We start from the raw sequence: 22,522 nt of genomic DNA, 5'->3' as shown, positions 1-22,522 counted from the left end.
TGATAGTGAACAAAATTGAGCAGGAACGTTTAGAGAACGTGCACTTGGATATTCAGTGCTGTTGTTCAACTTTGTGACGTGTGAGCATTTGTTTTTGCCCTGGGATTTATCACTGTGACAGCTGTGATGACCACAACAATCGAGAACTCGACGTCTGTAATACAGAAACTGCCAGCACACATTGTGACCAGAACCGCAAACACTTTGATTTATTGGTTATCAGGATGGCCAGCTATTCTGGAGATTGGTCGGATATCAAACGTGGTTTTCTGAAACAAATGTCAGAAAGTGTACATTGATCGGAATCCAGCTTGCAGTTTGTATAACTACTTGAGCTTGTTGTATGAATGACAATGCGACATGTTTGCACTGCTGTGTGTGACTGTGTTGGATTGCACAGTGACACAAGGCACAGCACAAACCTCTCCAACAGTAATTCCCTTTTCTAAGTCTGATGGGCATGATTTCGTAATGAGCTTTTTGTAATGAATGCTGCTTTATGGTGTTAACAAAAATACCAATTCGTTCACTTCTGGAATTCTATGGATATTGTTGATTAGAGCTCGGCATGCTGACGTTTCCAATGTCACCCAAACTCGAATTGGAGATAGCGGATGTATGAGTGAATTTAAACTGTTAACAAATGAAGACTTGTTAAGGCTGTGAATCAAAATGGAATATGGTGGAAAGGAAGTGCTTTGGCTTATTTATTACAGGACTTTTGCTTCACTGACGCTTTTTGAATGGCTTTGAATAGGAGCTGACGGATTGTGACTACTACCATGTAGGAAGAGGCACTTTTCTAACAGTGAAACCTAGTAAGTGACCCCCTTGCTACTTATCGCTATGATTTTGTAGACGAGTTAAAATAATGGTTTTTCTCGTTAAAACAGGCTGAACTGCACAATTGAAAAGCAGACCATTTCTTCGTCAACAAATCTTGTATGCTGTCATTTATGTGTCTTCCATTTCAAACTCATCTGCAGATTTTGTTTGAGCAAATGTTTGTGAATATAAAGATATAAAGGTATAATGTAGCTGGAAACAAGCCAATATTTAAATATTTATCTTGCTTGGCACAAGAACATAAGATGTTCATTTGTGTAGATCGGGGATCTTAGTGTTAAGACAGGAAACTACCCAAGTTGTGAGGCTGTACTAATAGATGACTGTGTGCCCTAAGGATGCAAACCTTCACATCCAAACAATTACCATTATTCTGGATTGAAGAAATCTTTCTGTTGACATTATTGATTTGGATTGTGTTCAAAATTAATATGTTTCAAAAGGAAAGACTTATCGTGTAAAATAATTTCGATTACATTAACATTGTCACCAAATCAGCAAATATGCCGTCCAGTTTTGAAACTGGAACAATGGTGGCTTGCTGAAGGTGGGCTTGATAATAATGGTTGATTGGAGCTGTGCTCTAATTGCGCAAAATAATGAATAGTTTGTGCACTGATTTCACCAGGGCCCCATTTCAGACCAACCAGCAGAGAGTAATTTCGCTGTACTTCAGCATGAAACCAGATGACCTGAAATCTGATCTCACAGAACCCCGTTCATCTGCTCGTCGACCATTTGAGAAATCTGTAGTCACTGGAGTTTTAGCATAAGCTTTTAATTTGAGTTAAAGTGTAAATCATGTAGCCCATCTGTTCGTTTTTTTTAGCTTGGGTGGGAAAGTGGAATAATTTTTTCTTTGACTTACTGATTACACTCATTGCTGTCCGATTCAATTATTTTAACCACATAATCCTACCTAATTTGAATCTTCTGCCTTGATCTCATGGATCCCCAGGATTTAGACATCATACCAAACAAAGCAGGATCGATGAGTTGATATGTACACAACAGCATTGTTTTTGTAATGCAGCCACCCTGCTGTGTTATGGTTGTCAGGTAGCCAGGCGTGAGGATGATCTGAGGGGAACCCCACATATGTTGTTAGTAATTGACAACAATTACCAAAAAAAGGTCAGAAATCAGGCTTCAATTGACGAACGGGGCAGCAAGTGTGTGATATTAAAAAGAAACTTGTTCGGCTATAAACTGGTGTCGTGTGAGATCAGACCTTGATCACACAGTTCAACACTGTCACCTCCGAATCCAAGAAAAGTCTGGATTTTCCATATTATCAATCTAACAAAAGGAAGCATTCACTCCACTAAACAACGACTTCTGCTTTTTCGGCATTCGTAGACTAATGTGAAAAGACATACAAAAAGAAATGATATTAGTGCATTTAGGGGATGCGTGGAATAGGTTGCCCGGCAGAAGACACTGTCACTTGTAATTGAAAAGTAACAAGACATTTCTCTGCAGTATTGGTAATGTGGTGTGAAATTCCAATAATATGGCTCTATTATAGCCTGTGATTTGCCACCAACAGGCTATAATATATGGCAAACAAAATTGTTAAAATTTGACCCAAAATCAAATCTGAATGGCACAATCGATGCAAATAACTGCTCTCCATCTTCCCATAAGAGAAAGTATGCAGTCAATTTTGCAGGTAAACAGACCAGCTGGGCAGACTAGAAAATGACGTTCACCTGAAGAATAACCTTCAATATAAAACGTGACACCTTCGAATATGCAAGTTGCAGCAAACAAGACACTCTAAACTGCTCCAACATTCAGTATGATCATGATGGATCAGTCAGCTCAATCTTTCTACCCGTTATCTCTCATGTTGTTTCATCCCTTTCGGCCTATGACCGTTTTTGAATTGGTCTCGAAAGCAATGAATGTTTTGCCCTCAACAGTTTTCTCTAACAGAAAATCCCATCGGTTCACTACTCTCTTGGTGAAGAAATTCCTCGTTATCTTATTAGAATTTTGTAACTGTTCATGAGGGTTCCCTCATTTTTCGCTCTCCAGTGAATATGGTCGAGCTGAGTATGCTCTCTCCATGCAGATCAGTCCTGCCCCCCCAAGAAATAGTATGGTACCTAGTATGGTCAGATAAGTGCTGTGTCTGAAGGGAAATCATAGACAATTATGGTTCTGAGAAAAAAAAGATTTAGAGTTTCATGTATTTCATCGTCAAGGTAGAAGAATAAATTGTATGTCGGAAATTTTCTGGAAGGGAAGAGGAAAGGCTGCAATGAGATAATCATTTGGCTTCAGGAAACGTATTACTACCTGAAACTCTCCCAAAACAATTGTTTCCATGCCTGCTTGAAAAACTATAGAACTGATTTTAATTTTGTATTTATGTTACTTTATTTCATTCAGTTAATAGTTATTTTGAGAATTTCATAGAATATTGAAATGATGCAAATTGAGCTTCAAATGTATTTCCCTAAAATGGCCGACAGAGATTTTAGGGTGAATTTGACATTTGTTTTCTCTCACTGAAAACACTGAATAAGACGATGGTTTATTCGCTCTGACAGCTGCGTTTACACAGATAATGTATATTTAATATTGAAATTTGCCAGCAGTATGAATCTAATATCTGCATTATTGTTTATCTTCAAGCTAATTACTCACACTGTTTCCAACTGGTTATTCCATTACCATCTCTGTCGTTATTTAATTAGCTCTGCTATTTATATCATCGTCGTCAAATACTACTCACTGTAATGCATCCATTTGGCTCTGAAGTTTCCAGTATTTCATGGAAATTCCTCTCCTTTCCAACAACACAGGGAATGCTGCTTAATTTATAAATATTGCATTTCTTAAGAATATCTGTGGATTTGATTCAAAAAATGTCGGCATCACCAGAAAATTTTCACACCAGCAAATTTAGGATATAAATGCACTCTACCCTGTAAAATATGGCATTAACTTTGCTGCGTTCTCCAGAATTATTTAGCAATTTTATTGCAGTTATTGGCAAATTAGACCAAGACGATCCTCCAATCCAGCATGCAATGTCATAAAATTCGTGACAATGTCCTGCTGCTCCATAGGAATCATTAACAGTATTTCCTTGGACGTCTCAAATATTACTGGGCAATTGTATACTGCCTTCTTCTGATTTGCAGTATTTTTCATGAGCATGATAACGTAATATCTACGTACATATGCAGCATTCCAGTAAACATTCAGCCAGGAGGCTGCAAAACCATTCCTCATAAGATGACCGGTTCATTCCATGGAATTGTCAGGTAACCCTTTTCTGAACACCCTGTGATGCAATTGCATCTCCTTTGAATGAGCTGAACAATCTGCCACACTACACTCCAGGCTAAGCTTGCATGTATCTGGTTTATCTGAAACAAAAAAAAAATGACTTCTGTAGATTGCGTCGACAGGGTGGTGCTGGAAACGCACAGCAAGTCAGGCAGCATCCGACGATTCTCCTGCTTCTCGGATGCTGCATGACCTGCTTTGCTTTTTCCAGCACCACACTATCGACTCTGATTTCCAGCATCTGCATTCCACTCTTTTTCTGTACATTCGTATCCAGTTTTCCTTTTGATAAATGATATCATTGCGTAAATTTCCTGAGTTATTTGCTGGCCATGTGTGCGAACCTCAAGCAATCCATCCATTTGGAAACTGTGGTCCTTCTGCATCTTCGTGTTGTACAATCTGTCATCATTTTGATTGTTGTTTTCTCTTCCTCTTGCCAACTGGTTATCTTGTTCACCAAACCCCACAATCATTTTCCGTATTATTCACACATGTCATGATAATCTTTTAATTTCCTTGTGCCCTCTGAAGACTTAATTCCCCTTTTTTATTTTTGAGAGCTCAGTAAATTTAGCAAAAGGAACATTGCAAACAGTTACAATTCCCACATTGGTTCGTCTGGCACACCACTTGTAAACTGTAGGATTACTCCTGCACACCCATTGTCAATTTCAGCTCCTCAGCTATTCTCTTCTCCTCTTCAATGTTCTAACTCCTTGGTCTTTCATTGTCGACAATGAACTTTGATGTCACATTTTATTGAATGTCTTCGCAAATCAACACACAGTGCAACCACTGATTCTACTTTATTCAGCAGATTTCTCAAATACGATTTCTCTTTTATTACGCCATGATTTTCTTGAACTTATGCAGTTGAAATTCATTTTAAATAGCTTCGAATATTTTGCTATGACAGTTTCGAAAACAGACTCGTTCTATTTCTTGTTTGCTTTGTTAAAATGTTTTGATGAACTTGTTAAATGTGATATCTTGCAATCTAAAGTGCTTTTCCAGCATTGGGGATGATCTGCAGCAATAAACTAAAAACGTTAGTTATTTCACTATCATTTTATATTCGAACGCAGGAATAATGCCACGAGGGGACCGGAGGTGTTGGCCCCCGAGCTGTACATTTTAACCCAGTCCTGTCTTTCTGTTGCATGTCATTTCCACGCTTTTTTCCTTCCTTTCATTTGTCTATTCATTACAGTTCCTGGAATGTTGTTGCATTCCCTACCGTGAGACCTCATGTAAATTAAATATTCGATTTATTTTTGTGTCTCCTTGGTTTTACAGCATGATTTGCCCACATTCATTTTCTACATGACCGACGTTCACTTTGTCAATTACTTTGTTTTAAATGCAGGGATTCGTATTCTCTGATTTAATGTCTGGTGAGCTTCCTATCAAAACCTGATGATTCAATAGTTAATAATTTTCATATCTTTCATTTCTGCAAATTTTACGATTCTGTCTAATTTTCTGACTTTCCATCTGTTTGTCCACAGTCACATCTAGTTTGCTTAATGGTAATCTTAAACCACAGGTAATAGTCCGAACTTGGAATTTTCCTTCATCTTTGGAAGGTACCTATTTATGTGATCTGAAATGTCTCCTTACATGTCTGCCACTATATCATGGATAAATTCTCCTCTAAGATTATTTTGCAATTCCCATCAGCCAGCTCTGCTGTCGTGCCCTCATAATATCCTATGCTAAACAGCAGTTTTCTCTCCCTCAGTTTGAAAGTGAATGCAATCACGTTAATGTTACTAATCAGTAGGGGGGCCTTTACAATGTAATGATGAATTAATCCTACCTCATTGCACCATTGCAGGAGGTTCAACATATGTCGAAAACATGTGATTCGAATGAACTAGTCAAACATTTTTTTCGGAGCTCCATATGGAGGCTGTCTTTGCCCATCTCCCTTTCACAGCTTGATTTTACAAATAATACCTCCCATAATGATTGTCTGATAATAAACATTATCAGACAAGCTCTCATCACGTTTACCTCTATGCCCTCCCTATCGTATAATCATACAAGGCTGACCCGAACACCACTCCCACAAATAACCTCTTGAATGCCAATTTCTTAACTTTACTTAAAAACCAATTCCACAGACTACTTTCCTGAAATGGTGGACACTCATCTGCCTTTCATAAGATAAGAACAGCCAGAATATTTCTGGCAGCGTTTGTGACGAGTCAGAGGCAGAGTTTGTTTCCAGTCTAATGTGACTCTGTTGACCCTCTTTCTGTTCTGCAAATAGCATTGTGAATGGACTGTTGCACTTGTCCAGGTGTCTTAGTCTCCCGTCTTTTCTACATCATCTGTACGAATCCAATCCATGTCGTCTTGCAGGAAGGATAGTGGTGAAGGCCAAGAGCAGTTTCATAACCTATTGGCATCGGCATGTGCTGAATATGAGTGTGAACGTCGTTCATATGAATTCAATCGAATGTACCTGTTGGAATACTTGTTGGAAGGTATCACAAGCTATTGTTTCCACAATGAATGATAGCGAAGACATAAACACATGCATGAGAACTTCATTAGCAGGTGGAGTCAGTTATTATGCAGGTGTATTTGGTTACCGAGACAGTTATGGAAAGTCATTATCAGAGAGAGCATTGCAGTATGTTGATATCTAACTTTGGATGAAAATTACGCGGTTTATTGACAGTCTGGTTGCTGGAGCTCATGGGGCAGAACTCAAGTGTGAATGGACCAAAGAATACAAATAACTTGACATTTAGGAAGCGAACGTGTATTTGATGATGTGATGTATTATTTTATTATAAAACTTCACAAACGATATTTTCTAGTGTTATTAATGACGTTAGTTGAGTAATGATAGACATTGGATATTAATAAGAAGTCAGCAATGTACCATTACCATGAACTAAGAGGGTGTTTATCTTGGGCCGTTATAATAGCATGAATGTGGCTGTGGCTGAATTTGAATAAATGGAACAAAAATTTAATTCGAAAGTATTGTCTGACTTTGAGAAAATACGTTGATGGGTGATCAAAAAGTCCAATTTAGGTTCTGGGCAGCAGAATCCTGATTCGATTTACTTGAAAGAGTTTGAAGATAGGAACTCAGCGTGGAAAATGACGGAAAATCTCGGGTACCTTTGAAGTTATGGTCGCAGGTCAGCTGAGGCATTTTCGAGAGAGGAGTTAGTTTTCATGAACAAGCAGGTCGTCTTGCTGAATTTGTATTAAGTTGTCTGATGATTATAACAAGGTCACGAGTAAACCACAGCTTGTGAACAGTCTGGTCAGATGGTTGCATTGGTGGCAATAGATTTTCTTTATTTAGTTTTAAACATTTGTTTACTAGAGAAATGGAAAGTGATGTGTATCTACCGCAGGGGAAGAGTCATCGTTTGGTTGAAAGGCATTCATGATGTGATCATGGAAGATTTAGGACGCATAGGATGGGGAAGGAAAGTGAACTGGATTGGTGCAATTGAAACGTGAAGTTTACTCAAGGAACAGCTAATGTGTGTCTTGAGAATTATGTACCTGTACCTGTAAGGCAGGGAGGAAGTTGTCGAGCGAGCCAGCCATGTTTCACAAAGTAAGTTAAATCTCTTATCAAGAGGAATAAGAAGGCTTATGTTAAGATGACAGGTTTAATTGGAAGCACACTAGCTTTCGGAGCGACGCTCCTTCATCAGGAGCGTCACCTGATGGAGTGTCGCTCCGAAAACTCGCGTGCTTCCAATTAAACCTGTTCGACTATAACCTGGTGTTGTGTGATTTTTAACTTTGTACACCCCAGTCCAACACCAGCATCTCCAGCTTATGTTAATATGAGGCGTGAAGGCTCAATTAGAGCGCTTGAGAGTTAGACGTTAGCCAGGAAAGATCTAAAGAGAGAGCGAGGAAGAGCCAGGAGGGGAAGTGAGAGATCATTGGCGGATAGGATCAAGGAAAACCCTGATGCGTTCTGTCGGTACATCAGGAATTAAAATCTGACGAGAGGAAGATTATTACCAATCAAGAACAGGAGTGGAAGTTGTGCATGGAGTTCGAAGAGGTAAAAGAGGCACAAAAAGAATATTTTTCATCTGCATTCACACAGGAAAAAGACAACGTTGTCGAGGAGATTATTGAGATGCAAGACATTGGAATAGATGGGATTGAGTTTCACAAGGTGTTAACAATTCTGGAAAGTGTGAAAATACATAAATCTTTTGTGCTGAATGGTTTTTTCCCCAGGATTCACTGAGAAGCGAGAGAGGAGATGGCACAGCCTTTCACTTTGATCTTTATGCCGTCATTGTCTACAGATTTAGTTTGAGATTACTGGAGGATTGCAAATGCTGTTCCGTTTATCAAGAAGTAAAGTATAGACAACTCTGGTAATTATTGAACAGTGAGCCTTGCTGGTTGTGGGTAAAGTGTTGGAAAATGTTTGAAGAGCTGAGATTTTTAATCATCTCGAGAGGGATAAGTGTATTAGGGATAGTCAATACGGCTTTGTTAAGGCTGGGACGTGCTTCACAAACCTTATTGAGTTCTTTGAGAAGGGAACGAAACAGTTGGATGAGGGTAAAGTGGTTGATGTGGTGTTTATGGATTTCAGTAAAATGTTTGATAAGGTTTCCCACGGTAGGCTATTGAACACAATAGGAAAGCATGGGGTTGAATGTGAATTAGCGGTCTGGATAAGAAAATGGCATGCTGAAAGAAGGCGTAGTTTGATGGCAATGTGAAATGTTCATCCTGGAGTTCAGTTACTACTAGTGCATTGCACGGGTCTGTTTTATCGCCACTTTTGTTTGTCATTTTTATAAGTGACATGGAGGAGCCCGTAGGAAAATGAGTTAGTAAATTTGCAGAAGATCCTTAGGTCGGTCGAATTGTCGATGGTGCGGAAGGAGGGTGTAGATTACATAGGAACATAGATAAGCTGCAGAGCTGGGCTGAGAGATGTAAAATGGAGTTTGATGAGAAAAAGTGTGAAGTGATTCACCTTGGAAGGAGTAACAGGAATGAAGATTATTGGGTTAATGGTAAGATGCTTGGTAATGTGATGAACAGAGACATCTCAGTGTTCATGTAGATTCATCGCTGAAAGTTGCCAATCAGGGTGATAGGATTGTTACGAAGGCATGTCGTGTGTTAGCTTTTATTGGTAGAGGGATTGAGTTTCGGACCGACGAGATCATGCTTCATCTGTACAAAACTCTGCTGCAGCCGAACTTTGAGTATTGTGTACAGTTGTTGTCACTGCATGATAGGACGAATATGAAAGCTTTGGAAAGGCTTCAGAGGAGATTTACTCGGATGTTGCCTGGTCGAGAAGGGAGGCCTGACAAGGAAAGGCTGATGGACTTGAGGCTGCTTTCCTTAGAGAGAAGATGTTTTCGAGGTGACTGAATTGAAACACATAAGATAGTCAGAGGCTTAGATAGGGTGGGGAGTGAGAACATTTCTTCTCGAATGGTGATGTCTAGCACGAGGGGACATAAGTTGAATTCAGGGGTTATAGATCTAGGAGAGATTTCAGAGGTAGTTTCTTTGCTCAGATAATAGTAAGGGAGTGGAACGCACTGCCTGCAACAGTAGGAGATTCGCCAACTTTAAGGGCAATTAAATGGTCAATGGATAGATATACGTATGATCATGGAGTAGTGCAGTTTAGATAGGGTTCAGGTTGGTTTCACAGGTGGTCGCAACATCGAGAGCTGAAGGGCCTATATTGCGCTATAATGTTCTATGCTGTAGGTAAAGAAAATGTGGTCCCTTTTCCTGACAGGAATGTCTTAAAGTTATGAGGTCCAATCAAACACTGAATGGAAAGAAACCCATTTGTGTTTATTGGGGACTCAAGTGATTCTTTGAAAAAAACCGTCTCAGTAAAGGCGATATTAAGTGATGCCTTTTACGATCGAGATAGCTGTCAGGTTCGAGGTATTTTGTTCCAGGAGTGATTCTCCCAGAACCACTGTGTGTACGTTATACAACAGCGAGGCACGAATGCTAATTTTTGGAATAAACAAAAGCTTGAAGTTATGGGACTGAAGAATATGATTTCTGCTGCGTAATAGGCGTTAACTGTTCTCTTTTACTCCACGATGGGACTGTGAAAACAGTGATAGAAAATCACAGTGCGAGGATGGGGAATTGATTTATGCTGCCATCCTGTACAATGTGTTGGCGAGAACTGGGGAAACAGTCTGAGGAATCGAGTTGGACCATTTAGGAGGCATTTAAGGAGACATTTCTTCACCCAAAGTGTGGTGAGCATGTGGAAATCATTACCACAGGAAGTAGTTGATCCCAAAATCTTAAATGTGTACAACAGACAGCGTGATATTGCACTTGGAATGAATAGAATGAAATGTTACGGGGAGAAAGCAGGATTGGGCTACTGAGCTGAAAGATCAGCAGAATCATGATGAATGCCGGATCAGGCTCGAAAGGCCGAATGGCCTCCTCCTGTTAATAACTTCTATGTTTCTACGCTTGATACAGTAGAGTTTCCAGTTAAGTAAGGAGCAACCTTGCTCCCTCAATTATATTAACAAGGCTTCGAGATCCCTTATGCCTCTGGTGTGCAAACACACTTGTTGACTTGTCAAAACTAAAATGACACCAAAATGAAAAGCTTGTTCAAAATTCTCTCCCGGCAATTATATAAGATGAAACTGCCTCGTTATCAGGAAATTTAAAACAGATATTGGCAATAACTCCTTAAACTTTGGAGACATGGCTAAATTTTAAAAGAGAAAGATATGCTTTAACAAGTGCACAAAGAATAGAAAGAGGGGATTAGAAATAAATAGGTTTATGGAGGAATATTACATAACCTGGATTCTTGGAGGGTGGATGGACGTTGATTCGTTTTGGGACAGTTTAAATCAGGATTTCTCCAGACGCAAGTACATGAATGCAGATTTCTCGTACGATATGAGCTCGAGATAATTTTAGAGTGAGAGTTGAGTGAAGGTATTGAGAGCTTCAGGACAACTATGGGAATTATGAAGTTGAGGGATGGCTTAACATGGCAAAATTTAGGTCACAAAGCAGACAGGTGTTCCAGGATAGGTACTTAGATTTTGTTTAAGACACTGGCAGAAGATTAATTGAAGCCCCAAAGGTAGAAAGTGGTGATTGGCCAAGAATGCATTCTCAAGATTGTGCAAATTCATGACTTAATGTTTGAACAATAAATTAGCTTAGAGTTAAAGATAGGCAGAAGTTCGATATAAAAACAGGTGGTCTAAACGAGGAAATCCGGGGCAAATATTTAGCGATTGATAACATCATGAGAAGCCTGTATCATTTAAAAATCAGAAGTATTTTCCCTCGGACAGGGGAGATCAAATCTAGAAGGTATAGGTTTAAGGTGAGAGGGAAAAATTGTAAAGACACCTGGGGATCAGATTTTTCGCACAGATGGTGAGGTAAGTGTGGAATGAACTTCCAGAGGAAGGGGTAGAAATGGAGCAGTTGCAATATTTTAAAGCGATTGGGAAGAAACAGGAGGAAGAACTGCTTGTAGAATATGGACCAAGTAAAGCAAATGAAGAAGCGCTTGGTGTACTTTCCTTTGATGATCAGTTCACTGAGGAAAGAGTTGGGAGGGCACATTGTGGCTGTACAGGACATTGGTTATGCCGCTTTTGGAATACGATATGCAATTTTGTCTCCTTGCTTTGGGAAGAATGTACTGAAACTTGAAAGACTTCAGGAAAGGTTTACAAGAATGTTGTCAGGGTTGAAGAGTTTGAGCGAAGGGAGAGACTGAATAGGTTGGTGCCATTTTCCTTGGAGTGTCGGAGGCTGATGTGTGACCTTATAGAGGTTTATTAAATTATGAGGGACATTGAGAACTTAAATAGACAATGTCTTTTCCTTAGGTTGGGGTTGTCCAAAACTAGAGGGGGTCGGATTGAGTTGAGAGGGAAAAGATATGAAAGGGTCCATCAGGACTACTTTGACTCTCTCAGGATGGTGCGTTTATGGAATGGCTGAAAGATGAAGAGGTGGAGGCTGGTAAAAATTACAATACTTAAACTGCATCTGAATGGGTACATGAATAACAATGTTTAGAGGGATATGGGCTAATTTCTGGAAAATGAGATGAGACGAATTTAGGCAATCTGCTTGGCAAGGACGAGTTGGACTGAAGCAATATTTCCTTGTTGTACATTTCTATGACTCTATGACTCTAAATGGAACAATTACAAATAGTGAAACCAGGTCAGCGTGGATGAATTCGAGTGAATTTTATTTTTCTCTGTTCTTTGGACAATATCAATCTATCCAGTTGGAGCTCACCTCAAGGTTAAATATGATGCCAACGTTGAGAGTAGTTTATTTTCACAACGTGATACCATGATATAGTAAAATTATTACTATTTGTAATGTTTGACAGGAATCGATTCAACAGGGCAGCACAGAAACTTTCTAATCATCTATACACAAGACAGTCAATCTTTTTTGTTGTAATTTTAGGAGTGTACCCTTCTCGACCAGTCATCAGTCTCCTCTATTCTGAAGAACAGAGAGCAAACGGATTTCTGCAGCTGGTTTGTCTTATCAACAAATTCTATCCTGGAAACATTGCGGTGAAATGGCAGAAGAATGGAAATGCCATAAGTGATGGCTTTACAACCACATCTCCATTGAAAACAGCGAACAATGACTTTAGCTCTACAAGTTTGCTTAAAGTGCCCCTGCAGGAATGGAGCAACGGTTCTGTGTACAGTTGTCAAGTTTCTCATTCTGCAACCAGCACGAACCAGCGAAAGGAAATTCATTCAACAGCCGGTAAAAAAATTTGAACTATCCCACAAACTCATATTAATAATCATAATCACTTGCATAATGAATATTAGACGGGAAGGAACATTATTATGTTGTCTTATTGCTGAGGATGAAGCATTCTCTAAATAGTTGCAGTGAGGGATATCAATGGCAATTTGTACCCCAGAGTCATGTTACTCCAAAAGGGATTGGGAATGACCCAGGTACCTATAACTTGTCTTCAAAAAAACAATAGTGCTGTACAACATGTGATATTATTTCCCTCTGCTTTGTGTAAGTCTTTATCTCAGTCGCAAAAGCTGATGGAAATAAATAGAAGCCTTGTTAGAAGACTGAGGAAAAGAGACAGTGATATAGGCACTGTGACGAAAATAACAGAACGATAGAGGTTAATGTACAATCTCCTGAGATGACGATTTTAACCAAAGTTCCTTATTCTTGATATTAATTATCTTTATAAAACAAGGTAATTCCACGCTTTAACTAATATACCAATTCAATCCAAGGCATCAAAAATAGTTTCGAGAGTGTGTGGTGCTGGAAAAGCACAGCAGGTCATGCAGCATTCGAGGAGCAGGAGAATCGACGTTTCGGTCAGGTGCCCTTCCTCGGATGCTGCATGACCTGCTGTCATTTTCCAACACCATACACTCTCGACTCTGATCTCCAGCATGTGCAGTCCTCACTTTCTCCAATCAAAAATACTTTGTCAATGCCTATACTTCATCAGAAAGGAAACAACTTCAACAATGAGTAATTCTACTGCAAACGTTATGAAGGATTTAGTGTTTTCTGCTGCTGTGTGGAACCAAGCATTTGTAGAAAAGATGAATTGGGAGGATGGCTGTTCAGAGAAACTAAGCGGAGAGACAAAGGATTCTGATGAAACAGAGAGAGAAATTTGTTTCTGGATGGGAGACAACATGCTTTATTGAAACCTTCCTGACATAGATCGCCAGAAAGACAAGACAAATGTTGTTTTTTCAGACAGTACATCCAATGACGTATCAGGGATAATGATCTCAATAATCATTGTGCTTCAGTTTCAGCAACCCTCATGATGTGGTAGTTTTTCTCTGTCTCGCCATCTTTATCTTGCTTTCTCACGCTCTTTTATTACTGCCAGACTCACTTCGTCTCAGTCTATTGGCTTGTGTCTCTCTGCTAATTCTGACCACTCTAGTTCTGTAACTTGATATTTCTCTTCACTGACCATATGTGTATATGTCTTGGTTTCTTTGTTTCTCCCTTTCTCAAAAATATTTATTCTTTCACGCTCCTGTTTCTGCAGATTTTAATAATTCTTTGCACATCATTGACTGCAGCTGCTTATGCATCTCTTCTTCTTTGCACTTATCGGTATTTATGTCTCCATTTTGTTTTCTTTTCCTTGGTACTCTCTGACCATCTTCCGCTCTTTCTGGCTGTCTTTTCTAATCTGTTATCTCCAGATCCCATTCTCTGAGCTTTATGTCTTTATATATATCCATCTGACAATCTCACTTCACCTATTCCTACATCTGTCTTACTGCATATCTTAATCTGCATTTGTGTGTGCATCATTTTGAATTAGTTTGCATTTTCTTCTCTACTGATTGTTTCTCTGTTTCTTTCTTTCCTGCTTACGAAATGGATCCACATCACTTCCTTCATTCCTCAAAATGCTTCTCTCGCTTTCCTTTGTGTTTATTTCTTTCTTAATTGTATTGGCTTATACAAATTATAAAGCAAATCAACAAAAGTGAATAAAGCAATGGCACTGCAAATTCTTTCTTGTTGTCTCTGTGAGAAAGGCATTCGCAATTTATCGTACCATCTCTTGGCACTGATTTTGGCATTCTTGTTACAATCCTGGTTACATTATTATTGAAACATGGAAAAGAATTTGAAACTCTGATTTCTCACCAACAGAGATCGCTGTATTACTAAGGGATCCTTTGGTTGAAGAAATCTGGATCAATAAAAATGCCACTCTGGTTTGTGAAGTGCTTTCTACAGTTTCAGCTGGGATAGTCATCTCTTGGATGGTGGATGGAAAGGTACGGAATGGAGGCGTTCAAACTGAGGCAGCTATTGAAAATCAACGTCTGACCATCAGCCGCTTGACTACCAGCGTGGATGAGTGGCAGAGTGGGGTGGAATACACATGCTCTGCAAAACACAAACAATCATCAACCGCAGTATCAAAACGAACAAGAATGGCAAGAGGTTGGTAACCAGAGATATACATTTATATATGTCATTGTATCAATGACGAAATATTAACATTGTAATTCTATTACAGTCGAACCAGAGAAGCCACATCTCCGCCTCCTGCCTCCATCACCAAACGAGGTACAAAACGGCACCTCTGCTACTCTCACATGTTTGATAAGAGGATTCTATCCTGACAAAATACGAGTTAACTGGGAGAAAGACGGAGCTTCTGTCAGCAAGAACATTACCGATTTCCCCACTGCTCTGGAACAGAGCTTGACCTACAGCTCACGGAGCCTCCTCGTTGTACCTGCAGTGGAATGGAAGAGCGGAGCAAAATACACCTGTACTGCCTCGCATCCACCTTCACAGTCCACTGTGAAAAGGGAAATCAGCCATACGAAAGGTAAGAACAGGGTTTTCGCAACTGTTCCCACAGTTATCACTTTGTGGTAAATATCAACGCAACATGAAACCATGACCAAACATTCCAAGGTACCACCAACTTTAAAATGCACAAAACCTCTTGAAATGAAACAATTTTAAAACATTGCACACGGGTTGACAGGAGAAACAATAATATCCCACAAGCGCATTGGCTCAAGCATTGTGAAGTCTGTTGAATCAAAGAACGGAGAGGGCCCTCTTGTGGCACATGAGGAGTGTCTGTGCACTGGACGAAGGGGCGCACGTTTACTTCCCACCTGCTCCTGAGTGGTGTCTTGATCTATCTGAACAGTTTGATAAGAAAAAGTGGTTAACTAATTTTTTATTTTGAGAAAAAAGAGCTTCATTGCACGAATAAGTCTTGAAGGCTTTTTTTAACAATAATGAATGGCGATGAGAGGGAGATTGGTCTCCATGATTTCGTGTCTTGTTCGCTTCAGTCACTGCTTCACCTTTGAGTCCAGCTTGAGTGGTTGCTGACAATCGACTGAAAGGTACACAGAAATGCAAATATTTCTGAAGAGCAGGATGAAAGCTCATGAATTAATTTGTATACTTCAAAGATTATATTCTTCTGTCCTCTTCCCCTGAACGTCGCAGGAACTGACAAATAATTTTGCATTTGATGAGAATAAGTCATGTGAACTAGTGAATTGGCTTTAATTCCGACTGTCTGCTTAGGTACTGTTTTGTACCGGACTGTGTAAGGGGCCGGGCAAAAAAACCCGTTCATGTCCTTAAAAATCGAGTCACAATGCTTCAACTTTCCAACACTGATTTCTGGTACACGGGTCTGTGATCAAGGGAATGGATGAACGGGTTGTGACAAACTTCTGGTCATGCACTTGCTGATAATTAGCGCGTAGATTTCAGTGGAACAACAACTGCTTTGACAAATGGATGACAGAAAGTCACATACAACAAAGGGAAAGAGAAAAGTTGCACTGAGCACACACTGCTCGTAGATGTGGTAACAAACACTCAGCATGATAAATTCCGTTTGGTGAGCAACCATGCACTAAAATAGCAGGCATTGAGAAGCCCATGTGATAATTTCGGCCTGCTGATGATTCTTTGAAAGTTAGACCGGAATAGACTTGTATTATTTCCATACAGTCCCTTTGTTCTATCTTTCATTTGAGGAGTCTTGCTGAAAATAAACGTATTTGCACTCCTGCAAAGGGCAAGGACAAATGCGAGTCTTACATATTTCCTGTGGAATGGGCTGCCTATATTCCATTTCTCCCACTGATTTACAAAGACTGATCAGCCAATATGAGATTCCGAAAGGAATCTTGCATACCAATACCGTTTCTATATCAATATGAAAATCCATTTTCCTCTTCACAGTAATGAAAATGTGATAGTTTTCAATTCAGAACTTCGATGCAAAGGTGTCATTTTTAAAATCATCTCAGCTATACACGCAAAATTCTGAAATTGTTTGCTATAATGAGTCATTGTTAAAACTCTGATTTCTATTTTTAATGTGAGGAGATGGTTAATTTCATTCGGATCAGTTTTCCCACAATCCCGTGCACCGTCTGGATATTATTACTGAAAGGTTTTGACCAAGACTCATCAGATGGACCTGATCTTGTATGTTAAATTGGGCACAATTATTTAATCATGAATTGAAAATATACCACGACTGAGCTCAGGTTGTCAATTGACAAATTCATGTTAACAGTCTGCTTGGTTGACTGGAGATTTAGTGGAAGAGATTAACTCTGGATGGCTGAAGACAAGCAAGTATTTAGACTTAAGAGCTTGGATTGTGAGACAGTAATATTAATCAACTCGGCAGTAATTTCAGCCAATATCCTGTTCGCCCAAACACCCTCGCAGAGGGAGTGGCATAATTGAAGAACTGCATAAGCTTTACAGTATGCGTACAAAATAAAATTAGGCCGTTAGAGCTGTACAATAGACACAGAACATGAGTCATCAAAAGAGGTATTGGGACTTTCAGAAATAACCGGTTTAGCGAACATAGTTAATGTACTGATATTTATGGTAACGACACAAGCAGAATATTCAAGAACCTTCTTTTCATTGGTATTTACCGTTATGCATAAATAAAGTAACTACTATTGTATTTAGACCGACGATTTACCTTGAAGACATCTAAAAGCATGCTTTCCCCGTCTAATGCGTCCTTTTAACGTTATCACGATTCTGATAACTGATTCTGTTAGTTTTAGCAAGAGTTGAGCTGTGAAAGACAAGTATTCATAAAATTTTATTCCTCCTCACTTCACACTCTTCAAAAATAGTTAATTAAAAGAATAAAAATTTTTGACAGTGCCCTTGATTGGACTTGAATTATGCGGTAAATATCCTTTTTTACAAATAAAATGCTCTGCTGACGAATCGGGACAGCAAACGCATTTTAAAAAATGCAATCAATCAAATGCAAGTTGATACCAGGCGTACATTTCTCCAATGGTTGGTCGGTCACAATGAAAGCAATTTCAGCTGTTGAAAAGCAGACACTGATGATGCATTTTTTGCTCGTCTGGTATTGGATTCTGTCGAATTAAGTCCATGTGGCAGCAACTATCTTCTGGCATCCGTAACTGCAATAGTTGAAAGTGTGCAGTATTCGAACGGAGACGATAGTTATCAGTATACCCAAGGCAGAGCAATTTCCAAATTGTGCAAGAATACATCGCAAATCTTACTGAAGTCATATCCATAGCAGTCAGGGCGAATGCAACCAACACGAACAGGAGAGCACAACATCTAATTCACCAAGTCGAAACTATCAAGCAGAAGAGGTGACAGATCACAGTAAGTAAAATTATTCCCCACCTCCTGAAGTATTTTGGAATTAATATCGATATTGCAGCCTGAAAACATGCATTCCTTTCTCGTTCCAGATGAATGCCATCAGCCAGATATTTCTGTCAACCTACTGAAACCTGCGTTTGAAGAGATTTGGACACAAAAGACAGCAACCATCGTTTGCAAAATCGTTTCCAGCAAGTTAGGAAACATCAATGTTGTCTGGCAAGTGAACGGGTCTGAGAGAACCAAAGGAGTCGTGACGGAAAATCCTGATTGGAACGGAAGTAAATTCACCATTGTGAGCAAACTTAAAATCGTGGCGTCAGAGTGGGACAGCGGTGCCGAATATGTTTGCTTGGTCGAAGACAGTCAATTACCAACACCAGTAAAAGACTCTATCAAGAAAGCAACTGGTAAGTGGGAATAGTACTGCAATAATATCAAATCGAATCGATTTCAGAAATCTTAAATGAAAAACAAATGTTCCGTAGAGACTGAGCAGGTCTGGCAAAATCTATTGAGAGAAAACTAGGGTGGACCTTTCTAGTCCACTATGTGTCTTTCCAAAACTAATAGTTAATGTTACTGTGAGATAAGCTTGACTCATAAAATTGTCAAATTAAAAAAAAAATCTGTCAAATAATTCATGCTTTACATTAAATGGTCAGAGGTTAGCATTGGCAAGGTGGATCACTGATTTGCACTGCTGCCTCCCAGCGCCAAGACACGCATTCAGTTCCAACTTCGGCACCGTCTGTGTGGAATTTTCCCATCCTCCCCATGTCTGCGTGCGTTTACTTCGGGTACTCCAGTTTTTGTCCACAGTACAAAAAAGTGCAGATTGGGTGGAGGGGTCATATTCACATATGCACAGTGTGGGTGGATGGGTCATGGGAAAAATAAGGGACATGAAATGCTGTAGCATTTACAGATATTCGCAAAGTCTTGCAGATAGGAAATATTTTATCTATCACATGCATTACTAACAAAGAAATTGTGACACAGACATAAGACAGTCTCAGTTAAACAATCATCCTCTCTTTGCAGATGGTCAAATGTGTCCTCCTCAGGTTTATCTCCTGCATCCATCGACTGACGAGATTGACACCGAGAATTCAGCGACCCTGATGTGTCTCGCCACCAGCTTTTACCCAGCTGACATTTACATTGGATGGATGGCCAATGACACGCTTTTGGATGCCGGTTACCGGACGCACATGGATAGTGAGAAGGGGAATGGTTCCAACTTCGTGACCAGCAGGTTGAGAGTCACAGCGGCGGAATGGAACAGTGACATCACTTACTCCTGCTTAGTGGGACACCCATCCCTCAGCCGGGAGTTAATCAGAAGTATAAATAAGTCTCGTGGTAAACCGACATCAGTCAATGTTTCAGTCGTACTAAGCGACGTTGTTAAATCTTGCACGTAACTTGGCGTGATTGACGAGCTGTTTTCCATAAATAGGTTAATGTTGTTACGGCGATAACTATTTAAGCAACCAAACCAATGCATTTTCAATTCATTGCATGCAGCGGTCATATTTCTGATCAGTGAACATTTTCGTAAAAAGGAGAATGCCTACTATTCTAAATTGTATCTGTTGATAAAGGGTAATTAAGGTTAGAATCGGAATTTCCAGGAAAAGCTTATCCTGTGATTACAATCGTTCAGAAGATCGTTTGAACGTTCCACACTGCTACTGAAAGATCAGGAAACAGTGATTAAGTTTGCATGTGGCTCCAATGATTGCAATAAATGCAGAATGAAAGCTCTTTGACTTGCTTATTCTTTATTTACATGCATCGTAATTTCAGAAAGATGATTTAGACCTTGATTGAAGTGTTTGGGATATCCATTTTTTGAAACATCAGCACTGCAGCTTGTTTTAACGTGCAGAACTTTAGACTCGCTCGGGTTCCCTCTGACTAAGCCACAACTAAGATAGCCGTTTTTGGCAGCACTCTCGTTCTCCATTGCTCATTTGATATCGAGATGTGAAGTGAAATGACGAAGTTGATGTGATGCCAACTTGTTTCGTTCAGCAATAAGGCATCCAAATTGCCCTCGCCTTCATTTATCCCAGTCCTACCAAGTTTTCTACTGCAGTGATGTCCAATTCTGGTCTACAGTTTTCGTGTTGCATCCCTACGATGATCTATGCTTGAGCCCTCATCCAGAACAGGCTACATCCAATCCCTCACGCATATCATGCAAATTCAGATTCCAATTCGGCACTGCTACCACAATAATCTCTTTCACAATCGTCTGTTGTTTCCTCTGTATATGTCCAATACATCCAAATACGTGAACACACAATCAAAAAGTGCAGAGTCCAAAATCATATTCCTATATTGTGGTGACCACTCAGGCTCGTCACTAATCTGAATCAGTGATGTCTTTGGCCATTTCCTGTGGTACCTTTTGTTTATTTTTCTGACTTTACATTCCATTTAAACTGAATTTCTAAACCGATCACTGGTTTAATCTGCTTTCAACAACATCATGTCTTTCGCACTGACCGTTGACAACACTCGTCGTCTGCTATATATTTTCCACTCTCTATAGTCTTAAATTACGTGGCATATGAATTCGCAGGAGTTCCCAATCATCCATCACCACTGAACTATTCAATAATGTCCACTCATGCTTCCCTTACAAAATTATTCCTGACGTGTCTAAATTCCGCCACATCCTCTTCCATCACAGTCTCAGTGACCCCTTCTGATTTATTTTCACTAAAATCTCTGCACCCATGCAGTTCTGGCCTCTTTTACTTCCAGATTTTTATTGCCATCACTGTGTTCATTGAATGACATTCGTTCATTCAATTTCGTGATTGGCGACACTTAACTTCACTTAACCAGTCTTCCCAAATATTCTGCTAAGGCATGTCTTATCGCACTCGCACAGCATTATTACTGCATCGCCACAAGACACCATGCTTAGAACCTCATCTATGTGGAATCGGCACGCTGGCCCTGACTAATAACATGCAAATGTAAATTCCAGCTAGATGATGAGCACATCGATTTACTGATGATATCATTGTTGGAATAGCATTGTGGCGTTTACAACCTGTGCACCAAACAGTCCATGTTTCAATTACCAGTTGGTTTGTCAGTGTCTGTGGATAGAAAAAAGTAAGAGTAAACGTTTTGTGCGAGTGATCTTCTTTAGAACCAATGAATAGTGTCAGTCGACCCGAAACGTTAACTCTGATTTCTATCCACAGATGCTGACAGATTGCAGAGCCTTCTGAGCAACGTCTGCTTTTGTTACTGATTTACAGGATGCAGAATTTCTTTTTATTTTTATCTAAATTTTTATGCTAGCATTTTGCACACAATAAGCTGAAACCAATAGAGTAGTCTGGGGAATTGGTTGCCAGGTGTTTAAGTTCTTCTGACTTTACGATGCCTGTTCTCTGAAATGACCTACATTTTAAGATGACAGGTAAAACTCTTTAACAAACCTTTTATGACATTTCGAATCAACAAAGCACAAATTTCTCATTGAGCATTCTGATCTAAGTTTTTAATAACATATGTGTTCTGAATAGTTTATGGGAGAGGAGTGCTAAGGAGTGTGATTCTGAAATTTCTACATGGTCACGAAGGTGTACACCAATGTGAGGGGCCACGCTCAGGTGACCTGCTCAGGTGAACATACGTGTCTGACCTGTTGTTCGTGAATGTGATGAGACTTCTTACATTCAGCAGTTGTCGCTATATCATGACATGGGATACTTGTTCTCAGTAGATTGCATATCCGCGTGTGACAATCTGCTTTGCTCTTCAATGTGACATCTTTCCATGCTGTCGGACGTATCTGTGCGTTTTTACGTCTGTTTAATGTGAGGTGACTACTGTCCTTGTTTGATTAGTGTTTGGAGAGCTGAACTTCAATTGTTTGTTCTGTGTATCCATAGACGTCTTCTGAATGAGAAAGTATCTCTAATGCGGTATGTGGCATCTGTTTGTGCAGTGGCTGTTTCATTATATAAGAGAAACACAGTGCCATATAGTGTCCCGCGAGTCCAGAGTGTTGGAGGTGTCAGTAACTATAGCAGATTCCTCAGGTCAACCTATCTATCCATGTTTTATATTACCTGTGAATTGAAGAATGATGCTGCTACTGAAG

The 22,522-nt window shown here is 39.7% G+C and overlaps 1 gene segment (V, D, J or C); it reads left to right on the top strand.

The window, feature by feature from the left end:
• Window positions 1-367: 367 nt before the first annotated feature.
• On the top strand, window positions 368-20,150 carry LOC140460458 (Ig heavy chain C region-like). The segment is given in 6 exon segments: window positions 368-818; window positions 12,637-12,951; window positions 14,860-15,156; window positions 15,233-15,550; window positions 18,474-18,794; window positions 19,429-20,150. Coding segments are annotated over 4 exon segments (1,206 nt in total).
• Window positions 20,151-22,522: the final 2,372 nt, after the last annotated feature.

The sequence above is a fragment of the Chiloscyllium punctatum genome, chromosome 36 (genome assembly GCF_047496795.1).
Source record: "Chiloscyllium punctatum isolate Juve2018m chromosome 36, sChiPun1.3, whole genome shotgun sequence".
Classification (NCBI taxonomy): domain Eukaryota; kingdom Metazoa; phylum Chordata; class Chondrichthyes; order Orectolobiformes; family Hemiscylliidae; genus Chiloscyllium; species Chiloscyllium punctatum.
The sequence above is the reverse complement of the archived record's forward strand: the minus strand, read 5'-3'. Positions and strand labels throughout refer to the sequence as shown.